The 27,583-nt window shown below is 38.3% G+C and overlaps 1 protein-coding gene across 2 annotated transcripts; it reads left to right on the forward strand.

Annotated features, from left to right (window-relative positions):
- The first annotated feature begins 391 nt into the window (after nucleotides 1-391).
- LOC308236919 (alcohol dehydrogenase 1-like) lies at nucleotides 392-27,583 on the forward strand. Of its 2 annotated transcripts, XM_080647090.1 has the most exons (10): nucleotides 392-478; nucleotides 5,675-5,776; nucleotides 15,882-16,020; nucleotides 18,425-18,512; nucleotides 18,655-18,874; nucleotides 19,075-19,335; nucleotides 20,857-20,992; nucleotides 21,797-21,935; nucleotides 23,156-23,198; nucleotides 27,395-27,583. In XM_080647090.1, the coding sequence occupies exons 1-9, from the start codon at nucleotides 461-463 to the stop codon at nucleotides 23,178-23,180; spliced, it is 1,128 nt and encodes a 375-aa protein (XP_080503216.1). In that variant the 5' UTR covers nucleotides 392-460; the 3' UTR covers nucleotides 23,181-23,198; nucleotides 27,395-27,583. The 2 variants fall into 2 exon arrangements, with proteins under 2 accessions (XP_080503216.1, XP_080503215.1); XM_080647089.1 differs by lacking the exon at nucleotides 27,395-27,583 and having other exon boundaries at nucleotides 23,156-23,370.

Below are 27,583 nucleotides of genomic sequence, written 5' to 3' on the forward strand. Positions count from 1 at the left end.
CAAAACAAAGACTTGAATGCAGGTCTGTTAGTGCTAGTGTCCATGCTTTTAACCACTATGCTGTACTGACTCACATGAAAGAGAGGCAAAATCCTATTGAAGTTTAATTGATTTGAGTTTATGCTCCCAGTTGCATTTCTGCCCTTGACCTTATTTGGTTGTTCATATCTGTCATGCTTTCTTTTAAGTCACCATTGTTCAAACTGCTTCTCTCCTCATTCAGCATCCTTGCTCTCAAACCCCTCCATAATGATTCCTTTACATTTCTTTGTGTCCTTCACTTTCACACGTTTGCCAGTCACTTCACCTCTCTGGTTTCCGCATATTGTGTAATGATTTTTAACGAGTTTCAGTGTATAAAAACCATGAGCACTTGACCCTGTTTGCACAGGAGCAGAGTCCACAAGTGAAGTTCTCTCTGGTATACCTGGAAGACACCAAGAAAACCAGAAAATTCATCATGGACACCTTGGGCAAAGTAAGTGCTACCTTTAAAATAGATCTATATCATCTTGATTACTTATCCCAAAACTGCATATTGAAACAAAGTTAAAACATCACTTTCTCCAATCAGAATTTAATGACAATAACCAATGTTATTGAAACTCATGCGCGACTGCTGGGAAAATAAATTGCTAGAAAATTCTTGGGTGATAGTTTGACAATATTGTATCAAATACCATGAAAATGTAATTATCATTTGATTCAGAATTTTATTCCACAGAAATAATTATGTAGTTTTTATAAACAGGTTAACTGCTTCTTAATTTTTTTTAAGAATATAATACTGGAAGCAACATAGGTCAAATACCAGGAAACTAAGTAAATTATGATATATTAGTCAATAAAGTCCAAAGTGGTTATTTTAAATTACCTGAAAAGTATTCATAATGTTAACTGAGAGAAGACTATAGAATAGCATTCTCAGTACGATTATACAAACAGACACATACATAGAATGTTAATTGAAAAGACTTACCCTAAAATGTTAAAAACGGTAATAGCTGCTATCAAACTTGCAGTTTTTCCCTCTTTACCCTTGTCTGAGTTTTCCAATTTTTTTTAAATTTAATTTTTCAATTATAGTTAACATTCAATATTATATCAGTTCCAATACTTGCTTTAGACATTTAAGTTCTCCTACATTGGGTGCATAAATGTTTACAAGAGTTACATCCTGTTCTTGGATTGATCCCTTTTTCATTATGAAATGCCCTTTTTGTCTCTTGTTATAGCCTTTGTTTTAAAGTCTATTTTGTATAATATTTTGTCTGATGTAAGTATCACTACCTTTTTATTTTGTTTCCATTTGCACGAAATAACTCTCTTTGTCTTTACTTTGGCATTTTAGTTATGATGTGTCTTGGGTTCATCTTGTTTGGGACTCTCTGTGCTTCCTGGAATTCTATGTTTATTTCCTTTCCCAGAATAACTAATACTTTGAACTCTGTATCTGGTTGATTGTTTGTCTCCATTTTATTTAGTTCTTTTCCTGGGGTTTTGCACTGTTCTTTATTCAGGACATGCTTCTCTATGTCCTCATTTCAGCTGTATCCCTGTGTTTGTTTCTATGTATTAGGTAGATCTTCTATGTGTCCCCAGTCTTTGTAAAGTGATCTTATGTGGTAGATATCTTGTGGGTACTCCAGTGGTGGCCCTTGTGTGAGTAGTGTGTGCTCTCCTATTGTAGTTGAGACTAGATTGCTGTTGGCACATCGGTGGGTGGGGACTGGCCCTCCAGCTGGCTGGCTGTGAGGACTGGCTACAGCACATGAGCTTTTGGTAGGGGGCTGACTCCCTGAAGCAGAACTTATTTTAGTGTGACTCTGCCTGCCAAGTCTACCCTTTGGGTGTGTCATTTGTGGTGCTAGTTGGGTGGTACTCTGGTGTGGTCTGAAGCCAGCTACAAGGCGTGTTGGTTCTGGAGCCTCTTGGGAGGGGCTCCAGTAAAGGCCACAATTAGCTGCTACCTGTGTCTGGAGCTACAAAGTGATCTTCAGTTGATCATTGCCTTTCCTGGACTTGGAAGCACCTGGGAGTGGTTATGCTGTGAACTGAGGTTGGCTGCCAGTAGTGCCAGGCTTGGAGCCATTTAGCAAGAAGCACAGGGCACGCCAAGGCCAGCTGCTGCTTGTTTGGGGCTGTGGATCTCTGAGACATCTTAGAAAAGTCCGCAGCACTGGCCAATTGGCTGCTTGTGCAGAACGGTCACAGAAAAAGTGACTGTTCTATACAAGTTGCACAAGTTGGGTGGGGCAGGGTCTCAGGGAATCAGCAGGATGGGGCCAAAGCAGTGTCAGCCAGGTTAATGACTACTCAGATTCAGTGCCTATGGCTGTGTGAGGAGACTTCAACAAACAAACGATAGTGCCTGCCAGCTCTTCCTTCCAGAGAGGGCTGCCCCTCCAGTTCTCACCCGTAAGCCAGACAGTTCCTCTTCCTTCATATGTCCCTGGTTCTTTCTAAGCTTCTGTTTCTGGAGCTTAGGGCAACTCTTTGTGAATCTATTCTCGAGCCCTGTGGGTGTACAGCAGCCCTCTTTCGCACCCGGATAGGATCCCCACTGACTTTCACAACCAGACATGGTGGGGATTCCTCTTCCTGTCACTGGTGCTGAGCTGAGGAGCCTGGGGTGGAGCTGGGACCTCTTGCTTCTGTCAACCGATGGTTATGGAATCAATTCAAAACCAACAGGACTCCCAGTTTGGGGTGCAGTGAAGAAGAAAACTTTATGCAATCCAAACATCTCAATTGTGACACAGCACAGCTGTGAAAATAACATGGCTGTTAGGAGGGCCTGGGAGAGGTTGTCCTGGGGCCAAACCCCTCTTTGGCTAAAAAGTTCTTCTCTGCTCTGCACCAGTCTGCCTTGTGCTGGTCTGCTCCAGTGGATACACATTCTTCAGCCTTCCGTGGAAAGGGAAAGTGCTCTCCCCCAGCTACAGGGGAACTGACTTATATAGACAGAAGTTCCCACCCCTGGTTCCTGATAGGTTTGTCCTAATGCAAATGAGGACTCCCATTCCTCGAAGTTTGATTGGTTCAAAACACACTGTCGTGATTGGTCAAAATGGAGCCGCTCTGATTGGATGGAGGAAGCTTCAGTTCTATTGGTTGAGATAGGATTCCAGGAATCTTACCTAATAATAGACAAATATGTAAATTGACCATACCTCCACTTCGCCCACAGCCAATCAGAGTGAGTATGCAAATTAACCCAACAAATATGGTGGGTTAATTTGCATATGCAGGCACGGAGCTGCCAGAAGGGGCAGGATGCCTGCTATGAGGGGGAGGTGGGCAGCGGAGGGAGCTACAGGAGCAGTGCTCTGGACAGAAGTAAGGACTTGCTGGCTCCCAGGCAGGCCAGGAGCGGAGATGTGCTGGCTCCCAGGTGGCTGGGAGTGAAGCCAGGGGAAGGAAGGCCTATTCTTGCATGAATATTGTGCAACGGGCCTCTAGTTCTTTTATAAGGACTGGTTCAGATGGCTGAAACACATAGGCAGGCAGTTCAGTACAGAGGCAGGTAGTTCAATGCAAGCTTCTTTCTGAAGTGCAGTTTGCATGAGGGGTCCTCTGCAGTCAAGATATCTTCCTTATTCTTAACCGTGGTTGGGAGCAGCACCATTTCACATCCCTGCCCTTCCAGCCAGTCTCAACATGGCTTCGTCTTTATAGCCTTAGTTATAGGCGTTCAGTTCAACTAATGTAGTGGTTCTCAAGAGTGGTTGTACTATAATTCAGTTGTAGTTTTGATGTGATCTTGGGAGGAGGTGAGCACAGCATTTACCTACTCTGCTACCTTGACTGGAAGAGTTTTCTAGTTGTTTTTCCTTGAGTGTGTATCCTTTTTGAAATTAGGAAAGTTTTTTCATAAAATATATATTCTCACTTGAATTTGATAAGTGAAAGCAGAATAATTCTATCCCCAGGGAAAAAGTAATATTTTCTTTAAAATTTTTTGTGGCATTTGCCCTTTTCTCTGTATTTTAAGGCATTTATTATCTCTTCTTTAATATCTAAATTCCTAAAGACATACCAGATTTATCCAGTTCAGTATATGTTACAATTAGTAGGGTAGTAAACTTGCAAATAGAGTGTACATAAAATTATGAAGGCTACTAGTGTCTGGTATTAAGATGCATCAAAAAGTTTAAGTATTTGAAGCATTGAGGTGCTGGTGTAAGAATAGAGAGAAAGATAAGCAGAATAGCAGCAGTTTCCAAAAAGAAACTTGTAAATGTAAACACATATAGTAAAGTTGTTAATTTTTTATATCTTGTATTTGTAACTGTAATATCTACTGATACACATTATTATTTCTCTTTGGTCTCCACCATGGGAGGGATGTAGTTAACTTAGCAATGTTAAAAATGGTGTAGTTTCATGTTTCTTTTATTGTTGTTGAGATATCTTTGGTTTAGAATCATCTGAGTTCTTTTATTTTTAATTTATTTATATTGTTGAAAGTATTACAGATGTCCTTCCTCTTTCCCCCTAATTTAAGCAGAAACAGAAGAAATAAGGGTTCATCCTGGGATGATTCATTTAGGTTCCATAACTTCACACAACAAAATAATTTTCAGTTGAATTCAAAAGAAATATTTTAAAATCAAACTATAAAAATCTAGAAAGAGGATAAGAAATATTTATATTCAAAATATAGAGATGGAATAAAAAAAAAGAGAAAGATACTTTCATAAACCAAAATTTAAAAATGTGTGTTTATGTGTGTGCATGCATATACCTTCATAAAAATTACAGGTCAGAAATCAGCAGGGGAAAATAATGTGACAAGTTGACAGACAACAGGTGACTGCTTTCATGAGGTCAAATGATTAAAAGAAAACACAGCAAGATGTCAGTAGATTCTTACATAAATTATATGACTAAACACTCCACAATATAGAATAATATGTGCAATTAATATAAACATAAAAAACAGTGAACATCATTAACATTCAAAATACACTAATTAAATGAAATAACTAGCTTTTTTTGCCTATCTGATATTATATTTTTAATGACTTATAATCAATGCTAAGGAGAGTGAAATCAATGATGATATAGATATTCTTTTCTATTTCTATGAATGGTGCCATATATCTCAACCTTCCTGTAAAGAGATTTGGAAATCAGTTTAGTCCTAACAATTTCTCTATCCTTTCCAAAGTAATTCTTACTTAAGAAAGTCAGGCAAGTCAAAATTATAAACAAAGTTGTTCACAATATTCTTTATGATACTCAAAACAATGTAAATAACTACCTGTCTTGGTAATTACTGATTAATTAATTAGGACACATTCAAATGATGAAATAAAAGTAGCCACTTAAAATTATGATTTCAAAGCATTTTAAAGTCATGAGAAAATGCTTATGAACAAGTAAAGGGTAAATGTTCAATACATGATGGCTGTTATTAGCAAAAAAAGAAGAATAAAAAATGCTTATGTGACATGATCTCAACTACATAAAAATACTGTAAGAGACTAGAAGGATATATGCTAAAATTTTAACAGCTTGATCCTGAAATTGCAATGATCTTTTTCCTGTGTCTTTATTATTTTTACATTTTTACAAATTTTAACACATTAGTGTCATTTGTGTGATCAGAATAAAAGTTAAATGTTATTGCTAATGATGTCGTTTTATTGTTTTATTGTCCTGTCAACAGACAATTACGTGCCGGGCAGCCATTGCCTGGAAAACAAATTCTCCTCTTACAATTGAGGAAGTTCAGGTGGAGCCTCCAAAGGCTGGGGAAGTTCGTATTAAGGTAAATCTAAGACTTTTAATCTTTACCTTTGAAGATAAATGCACGAAACCCTGTCTTAGTATTTAACTATATAATTTGTAGTTTTAGTCTGTTCACTTAGTAAAAGAAGATTTAAAAATTAAGATAAATGAATGCAGTCAATGAATGTTTGAGATATTCTTAATAATAGTAAAATATTGGCAGTTCACTCACCAATATAATTACTTTTATTATAGTATTACTTATTATTAAATTTTTTACTTAAATTATATAATATCATAGGCCAATATACTTGACAATGTGATCTAGAATGTTTTTTAAGTGTTACGTACTTTTCATTTTGGGGAAAAGGACAAAGAATGAATTTCCCCATATTTCTATGATACAAATGAGTATTTAGTGACTAACAGACTTATTTTATATCTCAATTATGTTGTACTCAGACGTTAAAAACAAATGTCAGAATATCTCTGAAAAAGTGCAACATGTGTAAATTTCAATTTCTAAGAACGAGCAGCTGGACTCCGTGATGGTATTCAAAGTGATTTGAAAGCATTAAAAATTATTGAACAGAGCTTAGACCAGTGACTGGAAAACATTGATCTGTCAAATGCCCCTCACCCCTCTCAAATCAACCTCTCAATCAGTATATCTCAAATTTTATGAAATCATTAAATACTCAAGATTAAGAGTACTTTTGCTTAAAGTCTTATTAAACATTAAAATCACCTATCTTCTAATTTAAGACCAGGAAATTCAACACTTGATTCAATGAATGCAACAAACACTTAAAGCTATGTGCTTCTAGTCCATAATGAATCAAAGTAGAAGGTATAGAAGGATGGTTCAAAGAGTAACAGAGAAAAGGAAGGAAGGGAATTAGAAGGATGCCAGAGGAAAGAGAGATGGAGGGAAGGAGGAAAGTAGAAAAAGATAGTTGGGCAATGAAACAAAAAACAGGAAAATATGAGAACTAACACTAAATAAATTATCAACTGTCTGTTGTTATGGTAAAGACTTTCTTTCACCAATGAGAGAGGTTCAAAAGAAAAATGAAAGGTGATAATAATGTACACAAAGGAAGGTGTTTGGTAACTGACCATTATTGATAAGTTACATCATCTATTTCATTCATACAAAGGGCATTTAATTAAGCCTTAATTATTGTGTACTAGATCATCATCATTGAAATATTTAGTAATTAGCCAATGTTTTCTGTTCTTACATTGATATGCTCCTTAACTACAGAGGCTGCACCTTAAATAATAAATCCAGAATAGCTTAACATGGTGAAAGTTACACAGAAAGGACTTGAACAATATCACTTTGAATCCTGAATAAAATCAAGGTTGAGGCCTGGCCAGAGAGGCTCAGTTGGTTGAGTGTCATTCTTTGTACCAAAAGTTTGTGGGGGAGGGGAAAAAATGGTGGCGGAATAGACAGACATATTCCGAGCCTTGTCCCGGAGCATAAAGAAAGAACAGCTGAGGGTCGCACAAGGAGTGTTTGTTGGCAAGTTAAGGGACAGCTAAACTCCAGGAGAAGGTGGGGGACTGCTAGATGGGGTTCCCCTGATCAGGCAGCCCCCACTGCAGCTGGGTCCCCTCCCGGAGCTACTGGCTCGGACGCGGAGACTGTGCCATCTTGAAAGGGAAAGTGGAGCTTATCGGAAGCCTGAAAACCCACAACTGCGGCACCCATGGAACAGCTGCGAGCCCCAGAACACCGGTCCCCAATTGGCGCAAACACGCGGATTCAGAGGAGTTCTACACTCCACCACGGAAAGGAGAGAGAGAACTACATAACCAGACATCTGGAGAAGAGAGAACATGGGGAGACAAAGACACAGCCCGCATATGAAAGAAAAGCAGGCATCACCAGAAAAGGAAGTAAATGAAATGGAGGCAAGCAACCTTCCAGAGAAAGAATTCAGAGAAATGGTCATAAGGTGGCTGAAAAGAATGGAAGACAAATTCGACAATATGAGTAAGAACCAAGAGGAAATGAAGAAGAACCAAGAAGAAATGAAAAATGACATTGCTGCTGTAAAGAACTCAATAGAAAGCATCAAGAGTAGACTAGAAGAAGCAGAGGACTGCATCAGTGAGCTAGAAGACAAGATGGGAAAAAATACCCAAGTAGAGCAGCTTCTGGAAAAAAAAAATTAAAAAGCAGGAGGAGAGCCTAAGGGAACTTTGGGACAACATGAAACAAAATAACATCCGCATAATAAGGGTTCCAGAAGGAGAGGAAACTGAGCAAAAAATAGAAAAACTGAAGAAATAATGACAGAAAACTTCCCTGATATAGGGAAGAAAAAACCCACACAAATCCAAGAAGCTCACAGAGTCCCAAGCAAAATGAACCCCAAAAGACCGACGCCAAGGCATATTATAATTAAATTGGCAAACACCAATGACAAAATAAGAATCTTAAAAGCAGCAAGAGAGAGACAGAAAGTTACATACAAAGGAACCCCCATCAGACTAGCAACTGATTTCTCAACAGAAACTCATCAGGCCAGAAGGGACTGGAATGAAATATACAAAGTGATGCAAAGGAAGGGTCTGAATCCAAGAATACTGTACCCAGCAAGGCTATCAATCAAAATTGAAGGTGAAATCAGGAGCTTCACAGACAAAAAAGGACTAAGGGAATTTATTACCACCAAACCAGCAATGCAAGAAATGCTAAAGGGTCAGCTGTAAAAAAAAAAAAAAATAGGAAGCGAAGAAGGAACACAGGGGTAAAGAATAAAAATGGTGACAAATAAGTACCTATCAATAATAACTTTAAATGTAAACGGATTAAATGCCCCAATCAAAAGACATAGGGCAACGGATTGGATAAAAAAACATGACCCATATATCTGCTGTCTACAAGAAACCCACCTCAGAAAAAAAGACGAACACAGACTGAGGGTGAAGGGATGGAAAAAGTTCTTCCAGGCGAATGGAAATGAAAAAAAAAGCTGGGGTAGCAATACTTATATCTGACAAATTAGATCACAAAGTGAAGGACATAAAAAGAGATAAAAAAGGCCACTTCATAATACTAAAGGGAGCAATCCAATAAGAAGAAATAACTCTGGTAAACATATACGCACCCAATACAGGAGCACCCAAATACATAAAAAAAACTCCTTGAGGATATCAAGGGAGAGATTGACAGCAATACAATCATAGTAGAAGACTTTAATACCCCACTATCACCATTGGACAAATCCTCTAAACAAAAAATCAGCAAAGAAACATCAATCCTAAATAACTCACTAGACCAGATGGAATTAATTGACATCTTCAGAACATTTTACCCCAAAGCCACAAAATATACATTCTTCTCAAGTGCACATGGGTCATTTTCAAAGACAGACCATATGTTGGGACATAGGCAAAGTCTCTTCAAATTCAAGAAGATAGAAATCATATCAAGCATCTTCTCAGACCACAGTGGCATAAAACTGGAAATCAACTACAATAAAAACAATCCAAAAAATCAAACACATGGGGACTAAACAGCATGCTATTAAACAATAACTGGGTTACTAGAGAGATCAAGGAAGAAATAAAAAAACATCATGGCAACAAATGACAATGAAAACACAACAATCCAAAATCTATGGGACACAGTGAAAGCAGTCTTGAGAGGGAAGTTCATAGCTCTACAAGCATACTGCAAAAAACAAGAAACAATGGCAATAAATTACCTAACCCTACAACTCAATGAGTTAGAAAAAGAGCAACAAGAAAAGCCCAGTGTAAGCAGAAGGAAGGAAATAATAAAGATCAGAGTGGAGATAAACAACATAGAGACCAAAAAAAACAATACAAAAGCTCAACAAAACCAAGAGCTGGTTCTTTGAAAGGATAAACAAGATTGATGAACCTCTAGCCAGGCTCACCAAGAAGCAAAGAGAGAGGACCCAAATAAACAAATTCAGAAATGAAAGAGGTGAAATAACAACAGATCCCACCAAAATACAAAGGATTGTTAAAAAAATACTACGAACAACTCTATTCCAACCACCTGGACAACCTGGAGGAAATGGACATATTCCTAGAAAAATATAACCTTCCAAAACTCAATCAGGAAGAATCTAAACAGCTCAAGATGCCAGTAACTATGGAAGTAGTTGAAGCAGTCATCAAAAAGCTTCCGGCAAACAAAAGCCCTGGGCCAGACGGCTTCACAGGGGAGTTTTACCAAACATTCAAGGAAGAACTAAAACCTATCCTCCTCAGACTATTCCAAAAAATTCAAGAGAAAGGAACACTTCCAAGCTCCTTCTATGAAGCTAGCATCACCCTAATACCAAAACCAGATAAAGACAACACAGTGAAAGAGAATTACAGGCCAATATCCCTCATGAACGTAGGTGCCAAAATCCTCAACAAAATTCTAGCAAATCGGATCCAGCACTACATCAGAAAGATCATACACCATGACCAAGTAGGATTTATCCCAGGAATGCAAGGATGGTACAATATCCGCAAATCAATTAACGTGATACATCACATAAACAAATTGAGATATAAAAATCACATAGTCATATTAATTGATGCAGAAAAAGCATTTGACAAAATCCAATACCCTTTCTTGATAAAAACTCTCAACAAGGTGGAAATAGAAGGATCATACCTCAACATAATAAAAGCTATATATGATAAACCCACAGCTAACATCATACTCAATGGGCAAAAACTAAAACCATTTCCCCTAAGAACAGGAACAAGACAGGGATGCCCACTCTCACCACTCCTGTTGACATAGTACTGGAAGTATTAGCCATTGCAATTAGACAAGAAGAAATAAAAGGCATCCAAATTGGAAAAGAAGAAGTAAAGCTGTCCTTATTTGCAGATGACATGATATTGTACATAAAAAACCCGAAAGACTCCATCAAAAAACTAACAGACTTAATAAATGAATTCGGCAATGTAGCAGGATAAAAAATTAATGCCAAGAAATCTATGGCATTTCTATACACCAATAGTGAACTTACAGAAAGAGAGATTAAAAAAGCAATCCCATTTACCATCGCACCAAAAAAATTAAGATACCTAGGAATAAACTTAACCAAGGAGGTAAAAGACCTATACGCGGAAAACTACAGGACACTGAAAAAAGAGATAGAGGAATACATAAACAGATGGAAGAACATACCATGTTCATGGATTGGTAGAATCAACATCTTTAAAATATCCATACTACCCAAAGCAATCTATAGATTCAATGCACTCCCCATTAAAATACCAACAGCATATTTCACAGACCTAGAAAGAACTCTCCAAAAATTCATCTGGAATTAAAAAAGACCCCGAATAGCCACAGCAATCCTGAGAAAGAAGAATAAAGTAGGAGGGATCTCAATACCAGATTTCAAGGTGTACTACAAAGCCACTGTTCTCAAAACAGCCTGGTACTGGCACAAGAACAGACATATAGACCAATGGAATAGAATAGAGAATCCAGATATCAACCCAAACCACTATATGCAATTAATATTTGACAAAGGAGGCATGAACATACAATGGAGTCAAGACAGTCTCTTCAATAAATGGTGTTGGGAAAATTGGACAGATACATGCAAAAAAATGAAACTAGATCACCAACTTACACCATACACAAAAATAAACTCAAAATGGATATAGGACTTAAACATAAGACGGGAAACCATAAAAATACTAAAGGAATACACAGGCAGCAAAATCTCAGACATATGCCAAAAGAACTTCTTCACTGATACTGCCCCTAGGGCAATGGAAGCCAAAGAGAAAATAAACAAATGGGACTACATCAAAATAAAAAGCTTTTGCACAACAAAAGAAACCATCAACAAAACAACAAGAAACCCCACTGTATGGGAGAACATATTTGCAAATGTTATCACTGATAAAGGTTTAATCTCCAACATCTACAGGCAGCATATACAACTTAATAAAAGGAAGATAAATGATCCAATAAAAAAATGGGCAACAGACCTAAATAGAATCTTTTCGAAAGAAGACAGATGGAAGGCCAAGAGACACATGAAAACATGCTCAAAGTCACTAATTATTCGAGAGATGCAAATCAAACCACAATGCAATACCATCTCACACCTGTCAGAATGGCTATCATCAACAAATCAATAAACGACAAATGTTGGTGAGGATGCGGAGAAAAAGGAACCCTCGTGCACTGCTGGTGGGAATGTATACTGGTGCAGCCACTGTGGAGAACAGTATGTAGTTTCCTCAAAAAACTGAAAATGGAACTGCCATTTGACCCAGTAATCCCACTCCTAGGAATATATCCTAAGAAACCAGAAACACCAATCAGAAAGGATATATGCAAACCCTATGTTCATAGCAGCACAATTTACAATAGCTAAGATTTGGAAACAGCCTAGATGCCTGTCAGCAGATGACTGGATCAGAAAACTATGGTACATCTACACAATGGAATACTATGCTGCCATAAAAAAGAAGGAATTATTACCATTTGTAGGCACCTGGATGGAATTAGAGAACATTATGCTAAGTGAAATAAGCCAGTCAATGAAAGAAAAATACCACATGATCTCACTCATTTGTGGATAATAAAAAACATTATAAACTGATGAACAAAAAGATAGATACAGAGGCAGTAAAGCATCAAACGGACTGCCAAATTACAGCGGGAAGTTTAGGGAGAGGTGGGGGAAATAAGAGATCAACTGAAGGACTTATATGCATGCATATAAGAGTAACCAACCGATGCAAAACATGGGGGGTGAGGGCATGTTTGGGAGTGGGGTAGGGTGTGGGGGCAATGGTAAGATATGTACACATATAATACCTTAATAAAAATATTTAAAAAATAAAAGTTTGTGGGTTTGACCCCCGATCAGGCCACATACAGAAGCTAACCCATTTACACTAATAAAAGAGAAAGATGTAAATTGACCGTACCTTCATGACACCCACCAGCCAATCAGGAATGAGTATGCAAATTAATCCAACAAAGGTGGTGGGTAAATTTGCATACAAAGTCTCCTAGCGGCAGGAGGTGGGACGCTTGTGTCATCACCATGGTGACAACGCAGGCGTGCCGCACCACCCCAGCCACTCTGGGCCTCTGGGCAGCATGTGAAAGCAGAAAGGTGGCTCCAGCTGGAGCAAAGGCAGTGCCGGCAGCTAGCGGAAGGAAGGCCCATTCTTGCATGAATCTTCGTGCATCGGCCTCTAGTATATATATGTTTCTCTCACATTGATGTTTCTCTCTTTCTCCCTTTCCTCTCTCTAAACATGTCCTTGGGTGAGGATTTTAAAAAAATAATTAATATATATATATATATATATATATATATATATATATATATATATATATTCAAGGTTAAGGACTGGATTTGCTCAAGAAACAGGCCATCCTACCTCCAGTTTATACTAAGGACAGCTTCCGACAAATAATTGCATATTTTTATTTTATGTGTAGAATAAAATTAATAAGGATATTCTAGTCTGCTGCATACCTAATATAATACTTTTAGCCTTGAATCTTAAAGCTATTTTAGCACTGTGAGAACCAAAACCACAGCATATTTCTTGTGAGCATATCTCCTCACTCATTTACTGAAATCATATACCAGAGTTGTTCTCAGTGTCTCAGCCAGAAATGCTGTGTTTCCCACTACAGGTACTGGAAAGCTAGTCAGTATGCCTGGGCATATGCTTTTCTGGCCATCCTCTAGGCAAAGCAATAATATAGAAGCTGTGGTACATGAAATGTCTCATTTTTATGATCATTTCATAAAATTGGGTTGAACCTATTCACAGACAAGAAGACATAGAAGCTATGTTAGTTAAATTTTGCAACAATTACTTTAACTTAAACCCATTTTACACTATTAGTGTAAAGAATATTTTTGAATGTAAAACTTAAAATTTTTTTAAATCTATTTTCCCAAAGTATTGGAAAAATATTCCCCAATATTAGGCTTAAAATTCTTTGTTTTCCAATAGTGGTACTATTTTTAAGTTAAGTTTACTGGGGTAACATTAGTTAATAACATTATATGTGCTCCAGTTGTACAATTCTATAATACATTATCTGTACATTGCATTGTTTGTTCACCACCCAAAGTCAGATCTCCTTCCATCACCATATATTTGATTTACCTTCTTTATTCTCCTGCCACCTACCTTCCTCTCTGGTAACTACAATACTGTGTTTGTGTCTATGAGTTTGTTTGTTTGTTTTGCTTGTTCATGTGTTGCTCTCTGTTCTGTAGCCTACATATGAGTTAAATCATGTGGTTCTTGTCCTTTTCCATCTGACTAATTTTACTTAGCATGATACTCTCAAGATCCATTCATGTTGTTCCAAATGGCAATATTTCATCTTTTTTATGGCTGAGTACTATTTCATTGAATATATGTACCACATCTTCTTTATCCAGTCATCCATCAAGGGACACTTAGGTTGCTTCATGTCTTGACTATTGTGAATAATGCTTCAGTGAACATAGGGGAACATATGTAATTACAAATAAGGTTTCCAGATTTTTCAGGTAGATATCCAGAAAAGGGATTACTGGGGTCATATAGTAGCCAGTTTGGATATTATTATCAGAGTTATTGTTTGAAATTATCTTCCCCCATTTGGTTGGTTGCTTTTTTGCTTTGTTGATTGTTTCTTTAGCTGTGCAAAAGCTTTTAAGTTTGATGTAGTCTCTTTCATTAATTTTTGGTGCCACTTCCCTTACCTCTTTGGTCAAGTTCATAAAAGACTCTCTGAGACCAAGGTCCATAAGTTTAGCACCCATGTTTTCTTCTATGTATTTTATTGTTTCACGTCTTATATTCAAGTCTTCAAATTATTTTTTGTGTATGGTATCAGATAGCAATCTAGTTTCATTATTTTACATGTGACTTTCCAGTTTTCCTAACATCATTTATTGAAGAGGCATTCCTTTCTCCATTATATTTTTTCAGCTCCTTTGTCAAAAAATAGTTATCTATGTATGTGTTGGTTTATTTCTGGGCTCTTAATTCTGTTCCATTGGTCTGTTGTTTTTTCCAATGCCATACTTTTTTTTATTGTTGTAGCTTTGTAGTATAATCTGAAGTCAGGGAGTATGATAACTCTGACTTTGCTCTCTATTTCTCAGGATTATTTTGGCTATTCAGGATCTTTTGTGATTCCATACAGATTCAAAGATTTTTTGTTCTATTTATTTGAAAAATTCCATTGAGACTTTGATGAGGATTGCATTAAGTCTGTATATTGCTTTAGGTAATATGATCATTTTAACTATGTTAATTCTTGCAGTCCACAAACACAATATCTTTCTTTTTTTGTGTGTCTTCTTCAATTTCTTTCAACAATGTCTTATAGTTTTCAATGTATAGAACCTTCACTTCTTTTGTTAACTTTATTCCTAGGCATTTTATCTTTTTGGCTTCAATAATAAATGGATTGTTTTCTTCATTTCTTTTACTGATTTTTTATTAGTAGTATATAGAAATGCAATGGATTTTTATACCTTGATTTTGTATCCTGCAACATTATTGTATTTGTGTATTGTTTCTAATAGTCTTTTGGTGTAATCTTTAGGGTTTTCTATATATATAATCATGTCATCTGCAAATAGTGACAGTTTTAATTTTTTTTTCAAATTTGGGTACCTTTTATTTCTTTCTCTTGCCTGATTACTCAGGCTAGGACTTCTACTACTATTTTGAATGATAGTGACAAGAGTGGGCATCCTTGTCTTGTTTCTGATCTTAAAGGAAAAGCTTTCAGTTTTTCACCTCAAAGATGGTGTTATTGATACGTGGTCAAAAAGTCCTTTGTTGTAATTGCCCCTCATATTTCAAAACTGTTTTATGACATGAGCTGTACCAAGTAGTTTTCAAAAAAACCTCAGTTTATTTCCAGGTCTGAAACATGCACCATGTAACTTTGGGCAAGTCATTCCAAATCTTTGAATCCCCCTTTCCTCACCTCTAGGTTTGGAGTAATAAGGCCTGCCCTGTGTTCCTCTGAGAGCTGTTATAAATATCAAAGAGATAATTCATGTAAAAATTTTAATAGTCAGCCTCAGATAAAAGAAAGAGAAAAAAATCCAAACCAATTGATCTTTTGTCACTTAATTCCTATGCAGCTAAAATCTACAGGGATCTGTGGTTCTGATGATCATGCACTGAAAGGATTATTCCCCATGCATTTTCCTTTCATCCCAGGCCATGAAGGAGCTGGTATTGTGGAGAGTATTGGCACAGGAGTGAGCTCAGTGAAACCAGGTGGGTAATGGGCCATAAAAGCCTTTCTATGAACAACCTGCCAAAGAGCTATCCTTCCACAGTGAAGAAACTTACAATGCATTAACATATTTATAGAAGAAATAACTTGGTTTACCTCTAGATTCTTCTAACTAATCATATATCATGATCTTAAATGTATCTAGTCATTCCAAGAGTCACACAGTTTCCCTGCTGTCATCTCTAGCAATCCAGGGGCAGTGGCTGGGCCAAGTATATATTCATAGCTGCTGGAAGCCAATTCCAGCAAGTCATAATTGCAAGAGTTTCATCGAAAGGTTGATGGAACGTGGGGACTCAACAAGGGCTGAGTCACATATGTTATCGCCTGTGGGGAATGGCTAAAGGCATTTCCCCAAACCTGAAAAGGATGCATAAAATCATTGCTTGCTGCCAGACAGCTCAGGACCTCTTAATCTACAAGTTATTGCCTCCTACTGGCCAAACACCTGAACAGCCGGAGGTAATTTCCCATTCTGACAATGGACTGTGTATAAGAAACCCTACCCTTTGATGTGTATATCTACCTCACCTTAGGACAATTTGTGTTAATAAAAAGCAAGGGGTCCTGAGACGAGGAGAACTTGTTTTTTTTAGCCAGGCTCCTCTGCCCACCCCCACCCCCAAATGCCTTTCAAAATTATGTTTCATTTTTGGACTCTTATTTAATTTACACACAGCCCTTCTCCAGATTGCTGAACCCTTCTAGATGCTGGATCAAGACCACCAGCAATACATAGCCAAATGAAAATTGAGAGAGGACCAGTGGACTTCTAAATAGATTGAAAGGCTCTTAGGGTCAGGGACAGATTTTATATATATATATATATATATATATATATATATATATATATATATATATTTCCCAAATGCTTAGTACAGGGCCTGTCCCAGGGGTAAAATACATTGAATGCGTGTGACAAATGAATAAATGTTCTAAACAACTAGAACATAGAACTTGAATTTTCATTAATAGCATGATAATGATATTTCAAAGAATCAAAGAAAGCAAGTATACGCTCTTTCCCAGACTAATCAAAAGGGACCTTGGCATACCTATTCTGAGCATGTCTGAAATGATCAGAGTGAATAAAAGCAGTCACACAGATTAAGATACTAGAAACACTCACAGCCAGTAGCCATGCACACAAAGAGTTAGGAAAGTGCATGGTCAGAACATTCACAACCTGCCATCAAGGTATTCATTTGTCAAGCAAGTATGGCTGTCTGCTCTACATATGACACTAGTTATAGTAGGAGGGACAAAAGTAGAAAGTCATGGCCTTTGCATCTCCAAAAACATAATGCAAATAGGATGGATATATACTGTAACTCTTCTTCAGCTAGAAAAATTTCAGTGCAAGTTTTATTGAAAATGATGAGCACTTGAAGAGAAAGGATGAGAGCAGAACTTCCAAATATGAGGTCCAGTACCTTTGGTCAGTGAAAGTAAGATGGTAAGAAGGTAAAACCTACAAGCGATTTTTTTAATGCCAACTAAGCTCTGCAAGAGGCCAAAGGGGAGTAGTTTCTGCACTATAAAAGTTTGTAAGGACCAGTATAGGAACAATATGGTAGAGTTGTGATGATCATGTTAATTTTCTTCCCTGACCCTACTTAGTCTGTCACCCTAGGGTCCAGGAAGTCTAGCTAGTGACTGGATCCAACTGTAATCAATATTCTTCCCACAACTCTGCAACTTAAAAGCCACCCTCCATAGGAAGTGCTCCAGAAGCAGGAAGAGGGATTACTTTTATTCTCTGAAGTTACCATGTCTTGGAACTTAGCCTCACTAAAGAAAACATGTCAGAGGTCTGTCTGCTATGGGTCAGTGTGGGGAGACTATGAGGAGGCCTCCTAATAACAATATAATAGTGAGAGTGGATATAATAATCAGGGGCATTTTATTTCATATATGTGATAGCAATAGCATTATAGTTGATGAACTATACATGAATAGCATGAATATGGGGCAGTGGAACTCAGTAAAGAGAGTTCTGCTGTTATCTAGCCAGGCCACTTTAGGCAGGTGACAACTACTGTGGAACTTAAATCTTTCAAAAGGATTAAACTAGATGACATCTCTAAGGTTCATTCCTGATTTCATTATTCTATTGCCAGAAAAGAGGCAAGCCAACTTACAACTCTCTATCAAACAGGGAATATCTCCAAATTTCCATTATTTTCCCAAAAGAATAATGGCATTTCTCAAACCAGGTTATATGGTTTCTTCTGCAAAACAACCATGGGAAATGTTATACTGGCTGCTGTAATCTGTCCACACCAAGTTTTCAAGTCATCCAATGAAATCTTTATAAACATATTATTGTATTTCTGCTCCAATAATAATTTTAACTAATGATCACTTTTTTTTTCCTATATATAGGAGATAAAGTCCTCACACTCATTATTCCACAGTGTAGAGAATGCAATTCCTGCTTGCACCTCAAGGGAAACTTCTGTGAGAAACACGAGTTAGTAGATTAACCCCTCACTCTTTTACTAAATAATTTATATTGTGCAAGCATTGGCCTGTAGCTAAAGTTGCTCACTTTTCTCTTTAAACTCCATGTCTGTGCCGGTACCTGTGCCTGTGCCTGTGTCACTGTGGATTAGTACTCTACCTTGTTCTGGATTAATGATGGATGGGACGAGCAGATTTACCTGCAAAGGAAAAAAGATTTATCACGCTTTCCGCACAAGCACCTTCACTGAATACACTGTTCTGCCTGAGTTTGCAGTGGCAAAAATTGATGATGCTGCTCCTATGGATAAAATTTGTCTCATAAGCTGTGAGGTACCTACAGGCTATTGGGCTGCTGTTCACTCAGCCAAGGTGAGGAAGACCCCTGTGTAATAGTATGTGTCATGGTGATTTGCCTAGAAAACATTAAAACTAGACCAATGTTTCAACTGGTGTTCCGAAAGTCTCAATGGTTGTTTTTATTTGTTGGTTTGTTTGTTTGGTTGGTTGGTTTCTTAATTACACATGTCCAGGTTTGATTCCCAATACAAACATGTCTTGTGAATTTGTAGGTCACCCCTGGTTCTATCTGTGTGGTCTTTGGACTTGGAGGAATAGGCTCAGCCATTGTCATGGGCTGCAAAGCCTCTGGTGCTTCTAGAATCATCGGAGTTGATATCAATGAGGAAAAATTTCCCCGGGCAAGAGCTTTAGGGGTCACTGATTGTCTGAACCCTCGGAACCTCAAGAAGCCAGTCCAGCAGGTGATCAAGGAAATGACAGTCGTTGGTGCTGACTTTGCCTTTGAGGCCATTGGACTCACTGATACCATGGTACGTAGGCTTGGGGCACAATGAGTAGATGTTTAACCAATGAACACACCTTAAATATCCTCGTGCAGATAAGTAAAAATCTCCTGAACATATGTTTTGGAACTATGAACTCCAAATCAAAAAAATAGAACATAAATTTACTCTAAAGCATTCATTTTATAAACAAACAAAATAGAAACAGACTCATTGATAGAGGACAAACTGACAGACTTCAGAGAGGAGTGGAGCAAGGGGGTTGGGTAAAATAGGTGAAGGGATTAACAACAGCAACAAAATACTCATAAACACAAACAAAAGTATGGTGATTATCAGAGGGAAAGGGGTTGGCAGATAGAAGAGGCTAAAGGGGAATAAATGCTGACAGGAGACTAGACTTAGGATGGTGAGCACATAATACAATATGCAGGTGATGTATTATAGAATTGTACACTCAAAACCTATATAATTTTGTTAACCAATGTAACCCCAATAAATTCATTTTGAAAATAAAAGAAATATATACTTAAAGATATGTCATTATAGTATACAAAGTTTAAACATGCTAAGGCCCATAATACCAATATTCCGTTTTCTTTATTCCTAGCTCTTTCTTCATATATGTATTTATATTTCATTATATACATTATTTAATTCACATCTGATATTTATGTGTGTCCTATATCAGAATCATCCATTCATTTGAAAAATTGAGCTTTTATGCACCTGTGTTACATTCTAGGGATACAAGGGTGAATAAAATAGGCACCACGCTCTTGGATCTTACAGTTTAGAAGAGGGAATATAGACATTCAATACATTTCAGTATGTAGCTAATGTACTTAGCCAAATAATGAAGTAGAAGTAGTAATATAGGCAATAGGAAAGAGACAAATAAGTCAAAATGGAGGAAAAGGGGGAAGACAGCAGAGCTAAGAACCAGAAAGGAAGTAAAAACAGATAGATATGAAGAAATACACTGTACATCTTTAGAAAATTGACTTTTTAGATTTAAAAAAATGAACCTTCACACACAAATATGTACATATTTGTTTGTTTGTTTGTTTGTTTATTTTTTGTTGTTGTAATAGAAATGAATTGGACAGAAAGTCATGGCAAGTAAGAAGGTTAGACAAAGAATATAGTGTATGGTCTTTGAGGCAGTGGGTATTTTATTTAATAAACACATGGTGCTTACTATTTGCCAGACAGTGTTCTAAATGTTTTAAGAATGACGAATCACTTAATTCTCATAACCCTATGAAGTAGACAGTATTATTTTTTTTACAAATAAAGAAGTTGAGGCATTTGAAGGTTAAGTAACCTACCTAAAGGTCACACAAATAGCCGAGTCTGTGCTTTTACCACTAAACTCTATTGGTTCTCTAATGAGATCCCATCATTGGCAGTGTTGAAGTTGAAGTTGAAGTAACATCTGCCCAGGAAGAGGTTAGAAATCTAGGAACTTCACAATTCCTCCCACCACTGGTGGTAATTGCTGTTTATAAAAGGAAATGTACTTATATTGATGATTATCATTGTCAGCTTGCTGCTTGGGATTCCTGCAACCTGAGCTATGGTGTCTGTCTGATTGTTGGGGTGGCTCCATCAAACACAAAGCTTTGTCTTGAAGCAGAAACGATTATCACTGGACGGACAATGAAGGGTGTATGTTTAGGAGGTAGGTGGATGAATAGATGGAACCAGTTTGTTGATCTCATGAAATCATTTTTAACTTTGTAGAAACATGGAATTCAAAATTCCTCTCCTTGAAGAAATGCAGCTATAATGGTAGAAGTCTCCAAAGACTTCTCCTCCAATGAGTTTGTGTATTTTGCAAATCAATTTTAGTTTATTTAAATAATCAACTTTTTAAAATTTAAATAAAATATTATTTCATGCAAAATAGCTTTGGCATTTTTTCAATATTTGAAATAATTCAGCCAACTTTAGTTCTACATTGGTGGCTCCAGTTTGTTGTGCTATTTTAACAGCAATGCCTTTTGGATAATTATATCCACCAACCTGGTGTTTTGGCACTGATTATTGCCTTCCCAGAGGAGCCCTGATTTCTGAGCAACACTGGGCAACAGCTTTAATAAATTAACATTCCCATCTTCTGATGGTAAGTTCCCAAGCCATCACCATATGTGTAAATAAAGAGAGGAGAAAATGGTTGTGCAATAGTAAACCCAGGAGGTGGGTCGAAGACTGGTAGGTGAAAAGGATCATTTTCCACTCAGTAGCATGTAAAGATTAACCCACATTTTCTTCAAAAGAGTTCTAGATAACAGAACTATTTATGGAAGCCACATTTAGCAGCAGAAGTCGATGGCTTCTGATGTACAAATCAATTATTTTTTATGTTCAATGGTAAATTTTCAGAGGAACACTTTACCCATCTCCATGATTTATTTGATTTTTTTTCCTTTTTGTTGGTTTGGTATTTCTCAGATCTTATTACAATAGCTTTTTTGTTTTGCAGATTATAAAACCAGAGACTGTATTCCCCAACTAGTGACTTGTTACCTGCAAAATAAAATTAATATAGATTTATTAGCAACCCATCAGCTTCCTTTTGATCAAATCCACAAAGCTTTCGAGTTGTACCATGCTGGAAAAGTGTGAGTGTTTTATTCTATAATCTTCCATATTCTGAACTACATTCAGAGAAAATCATTCTTCAAGCATTTCTAAGAGGTTTTGTTAGAAAGAATTGGCTACTTGGACCTTCAATATTTTTTATATGCTCCACCCTATTTCCTACTAGGATAAGAAACAGTTTTATCTTCAGGCCCTTCTTTGGGAAAGACCCACATCAACCTATTTCAAAGAAATGCTCAAGAATTTAGTATAACACTAAGAAACATTCTAACCCACATTAGTCAATGATGTGTTATTTTTCTGGTTAAAGAAATAAACTAGAATAAATGAGCTGACTTTACTAGAGTCTTACAAGGAATCTTAGCGGCAAAAGTTTAGACTCCACCCAGGACTCAAATCCTTTCTGCATTATTTCTGACAAATGGTGAGTCTGCTTTAGCTAGCACACCTTCAGGGATAGATTTTTCACTCATTGTGTTCATACATTCATTTACTCAGTCAAAACATATGTAGTGATGGCACCCTCTATGCCACGAGTGTCCTAAGTGCTAAAGATACAGTGGAAAACAAGCAATAAGCAATAAATGGGGAATTACTCCTGTGATGAATGTTTTGATTTCCTCATTCTGATTGCAAGCACATCTTCCTTCTCCAACTGTACCTATATTCTTTACTTGTTAAACAATGTTTAAATAAGTTTAATCTATGTTTTTAAATTTCACACTGCTATACCTTGTTGGTTTTGACCTAGCTTGTCAGAGCATGTCAGCCATTAAATCAGAAATGAAAAGTCAAGAAATCTCTTATGAAATTATAGGAACAAATTATGGAGAGTGGAGGGAAGGGAGTTAGCAAGCAGTAAATATACTGCCAAAGGAAAGGAACCAAGGGAACCCATTTTTTCTTCCCTAACTAGACATGGGACTATATTCTAGGGCTAGTCAAAGCTTATCAGAAGCTGTAGCAGAGGGTTTTAATGTTTTTGTGGTCATGCAGCTAGAAGAAACAGTGCTGAAAGCTGGGGGCTTCCATTCATGGCTGGTCCAGATGGTGATACGAAAGATATCCCAATCAGGTGGTGTGGTGATATTTCATACAGGTGAACTAAGGTGAAGATGGAGTTGGGGTTGGACATGGTTAGGCAATGCAGACTCTCATGATATAGTGCATAATTGCTTTGCTGAAATCACTGTTTCTCAAGCAATTCAAACATTTTAACATTGCACTTTTATGTTTTCAGCATCCGCTGTATCCTGCTGTTCTAAGATCCAAGATGATAAAAGGTACAAGATAATCATTGGACACTTCGTTCTTTTCCTATTTCACTTTCCTGATGGTTCCAGTGCAGTGGAATAAGGGGCATCAGAGATGGAAATGCAGTGTGATTGTGCAAAATAAAACAAGTGCATTTTGAATGTAATCATAATAAAATAACTTCTCAGAGAACAAATCTATAATAATAAAAGTGTAATATGCTAATTAGCCTGGACAAAGCTGGGGCTGCGAGGGAAGCACGGGTCCTGGGTGCCAGAGGGAAGCTGGTGCTGGCAGCTGGGGGAAGGAAGGCCTACTCTTGCACAAATATCGTGCATCGGGCCTCTAGTACTATCTAATAAAGAGGGAATATGCTAATTGACCATCACTCCATCACAAAGATGGTTGCACCCACAGCTGAGGCCAAGGTCCCATAAGGAGCCTTAACAAGAAATCAGCAGGGACCTGAGGCTACACCCTCCCCCACCCCCATGGGGCTTGACAGGGGACCTAATGCTGTGTCCCCCACCTGGCAGGGCTTGACAGGGGACCTCAAGGTGTGCTTCCCATCCTGGTGCTGGGCTAGGGGACCTCAGGCTGCTCCCCCTGCCCCAGCACCAGGCTGGGGGACCTCAGGCCGTGCCCCCTACTAGGTGGGGCTTGACAGGGGACTTCAGGCTGCACCCCGAACCCGGCAGGGCTTGACAGGGGACCTCAAGGTGCACTTCCCATCCTGGTGCTGGGCCAGGGGACCTGAGGCTGCGCCCCCCTGCCTGGCTGGGCTTGACAGGGGACCTCAGGCCATGCTCCCCACCCAGAGGGGCTTGACAGGGGACCTCAAGGTGCACCCCCAGTGCTGAGTCAGGGGAACTCAGGCCATGCCCCTGCCCAGTGGGGCTTAACAGGGGACCTGAGGCTGTGCCCCCCTTCCCAGTGCTGGGCCAGGGGACCTGAGGCTGCGCCCTCCCACCTGGTGGGGCTTGACGGGGGACCTCAGGCCATCCTCCCCACCTGGCAGGGCTTGATGGAGGACTTCAAGGCATGCCCCCCACCCCAGTCTGGGGTGGGAGACCTCAGGCCATGCCCCCCGTCCTGGCACCGGGCCAGGGTACCTGAGGCTATGCCCCCTGTCCAGCAGGGCTTGACAAGGGTGGGCCAGGTCTGGATCAAGAACCACTGCCCTAGGGTATTATCTTGCCTTCACTGGGCCTGACTATATGATATTGCTTTGACATCCCATCTAATAGTGACTGACATAAATCAACATAGTTTGGTTGAAATTATTAAAGTGCAATGAGTAGATTGGCTGGAATCAGTCAAGTTCCAAAGCACTTGAAAAATATAGGTTTTGGATTGTTTGGCCTTGAAACCACTTTTCAGCTCTGAGATGCTCCTATGCATATTGAGTTCAGAGCTGATAAGACTGGAGTTATGGGTTCTAAAACAATGTGACCCAAAAAGATTTATCAGACATTGAAATGGACACTTTCGTAGCTCTCCTTTAAAATCTTTAGTTAAATATTCCACTCCTATACCTATGCAGTATTTAAATAAATATATCCCATCGGTTGCCAATAGTGAGAGAGCATTAGTCCTAGAAAAACAATAGACAGTTTACACTTTACTGCCAGTGGACTAGATGCTTTTCCTTCATAGGAAAACATAAACATGGTGACAATTTAGCAAAATCAAGAGAGATCCTCTATTTAGAGCATGATGCTAACACAATTGTTCATAAATGCTGTATGCAAGAAAATATAAACTGGAAGTTCAATAACACAGATGTTCAAACACTGTTAATTTATTATTCTCAAAAAAATATAAAGACCAAGGTTACCAAAATTGAAGGGAAAAAAATGCAAAATATGAATCGAATTTCCTGAGATGCTGAGCTGGACATTGATGCTATTTATAGGATGATCGCAGCACTGCAGGGGTCCTCAAACTTTTTAAACGGGGGGCCAGGTCACTGTCCCTCAGACCATTGGAGGGCCGGACTATAGTTTAAAAAAAAAAAACTATGAACAAATTCCTATGAGCACTGCAGGCACGGGACGAGTCGGCTGCTAAGCAGGACAGGCAGCGGCACCCGGCGGGCCGGATAAATGTCCTCGGCGGGCCGCATGTGGCCTTCGGGCCGTAGTTTGAGGACACCTGACTTACAGGCACATAAAAAGACCAGAAACAATTCCCAACTGGCGTGTCTCAGTGGTTGAGTGTCAACATATAAACCAGGAGGTCACCATTCAATTCCTGGTCAGGTCACATGCTGGGTTGCAGGCTTCATCCCCATTGGGGGGTGTGCAGGAAGCAACCAATCAATGATTCTCTCTCATCATTGATGTTTCTATCTCTCTCTCCCTCACCCTTCCTCTCTGAAGTCAAAAAAATACATATTTTAAAAACAAAAAGACCAGAAACATTGCCATTTTTGCCCCTCACATTAACTATAACTTGGGTAGTGACTACAAATAAGCCCCAACTGTTTATTTAAAATAATAATCTCTTTTTGTTGTTAAACACTATTACATTTGTCCCGCATTTTCCCTCTTTTTGCCCACCACCACCCAGCCCGCTCCTCCTCCCCTGTAAAATAGTAATATTTTCTACCTTGAAACTTAATTTCAGAACTTGATCCTAGAAGAAGACAGTTTTCACCAACTTATTCACAAAGTCCTCAAGCAATTTACATTGCTGAATTGGACTATCAGGAACTGTTACCCCTTTTCAGATTTACTTTATTGAAATTGGCTTGATAATTATTTACTATTTAGAAACATTAGACTTTGACACTACTGGTAAAATAAATTAACATTACCCTTTGTAACATTAACAGTGTATGTGGTAATAGAACAAAGTGGGGTGTAAAGAACCTGAGATGAACTTTCATGAAAGAATACAAATGCAGACCAAGCCTGCGGGTTTTATAGAAAGACTCTTAGCCTCAAATATTATTAGCCACCCAAACCACACTAACACAAGCCAGTTGTAGAAAGCTTTGTGCAAGGGGCCTTATTGCACTTAACTTTTGTAGGGTATAAACACATGGAACCCCTGGGGCCACTTGGCTGTCGCCTTCATTTTATGGGGAAGAAAATCAAGACCCAGGGAAGTACAGTACAATGACTTACCAGGATCACATAGCCAGCTACCAGCTCAGCAAATTCTCCTGCATTCTTACCACGGATCTACATGAATTCTCTCCATGAATCTTCCATGTTACTCTCACATCCTGTCATTTCACCCCTTGCACACCATGCCTCAATCACGCTGAGCTTCTTTCAATCTTCCCCCAGTCCCTGCCCCTCTTGTCTCTCAGCCTTCACACTTCCTTGTTCTGGAACCCATCCATGCCAAACCCCACCCCACCAAACGCTGTGTTCTTAGCTCCCAGTCATTGTTGAAATCACAGTTTAGCAAGGCCTCCAAACTTTCAGAAATCCAGGTTACATACACTTTCTCTGTTTCCATTGCACCCTCTACATCCCCCATAATGACATGTTGAACACTGTATTGTAATAGTCTGATTATTTGTTTGTACTATTAAACTATTAATTTTTCTATTATCACATTCATCATCATTACCACAGCATTTAGTACAATGCCTGAAATATGCGAGTTGCTCAGTAAAAATTTTTTAGATGAGTGAATTAATGAGTCAAGGTCCCTAACACAAATGCATTTAGAACTGCATGCATCTAGGATACCTGCCAATATATAATGTAAATGTACATTATTCTTCATGATAGAGTACTGTTTCACAGCTATTAAAAGTGAGGGTGTAGCACCATAGGAGATGAGGAACAAAACTAAGAAGCTAATGTTTGAAGTGATGGTCGTCACGTAGCCATTCACAACTGAAAAGTAGGGAGAGGGGGCTATGGTAATTCTTCTGTCCCCACCAGACAAGCTCATGGCCAGCTGAAGGGTGATTAAAAGCCACGGAATGAAATGCACCCTGTAACTGTGGATTCTCCTGAGATGACTTCTCAGGGGAGCATAATTCTCTCTTGCCTTACCATCTTTGCCTCTTATTACTAAAAATCAAATGCCATGTCTACTGACTACACACTAAATTTGATTCAGAAACACTCTGGTGCCTTCAGGGGAGATTAATATAGAGATAACAAATGTCTCTTAAAATGCTCATGCTACAATTACTTCATGCTGCCTACATTTATGCAGGCAAATCAGTCATTTCAATGTTTGAATTTTTGTGTTTCAGTATCCGCTGTGTCCTCTTGTTTTGAGATTCCCAGATGATAAAATGGAGCATGAACATCCTCAGCAATGCTATTGGCTTCCTTTTTCACCACCTTGATGGCTCCATTGCAATATATAGAACCCAAAATTGGAAAGAGAGCCCTTCTGGAATTTTAAGAAATAAAACTGTTATAATAAACTATTTTGAAAC

The sequence above is a fragment of the Plecotus auritus genome (genome assembly GCF_963455305.1).
Source record: "Plecotus auritus genome assembly, chromosome: 1".
NCBI classification, from domain to species: Eukaryota; Metazoa; Chordata; class Mammalia; order Chiroptera; family Vespertilionidae; genus Plecotus; species Plecotus auritus.

Bases quoted from the DNA above. Each gene is read 5' to 3' on its own strand.
- LOC308236919 (XM_080647090.1), top strand. The intron at 18,513-18,654 runs GTTAGTAGATTA...ACTGTGGATTAG, and splicing joins AACTTCTGTGAGAAACACGA to TACTCTACCTTGTTCTGGAT. The intron at 20,993-21,796 runs GTAGGTGGATGA...TTTGTTTTGCAG, and splicing joins GAAGGGTGTATGTTTAGGAG to ATTATAAAACCAGAGACTGT.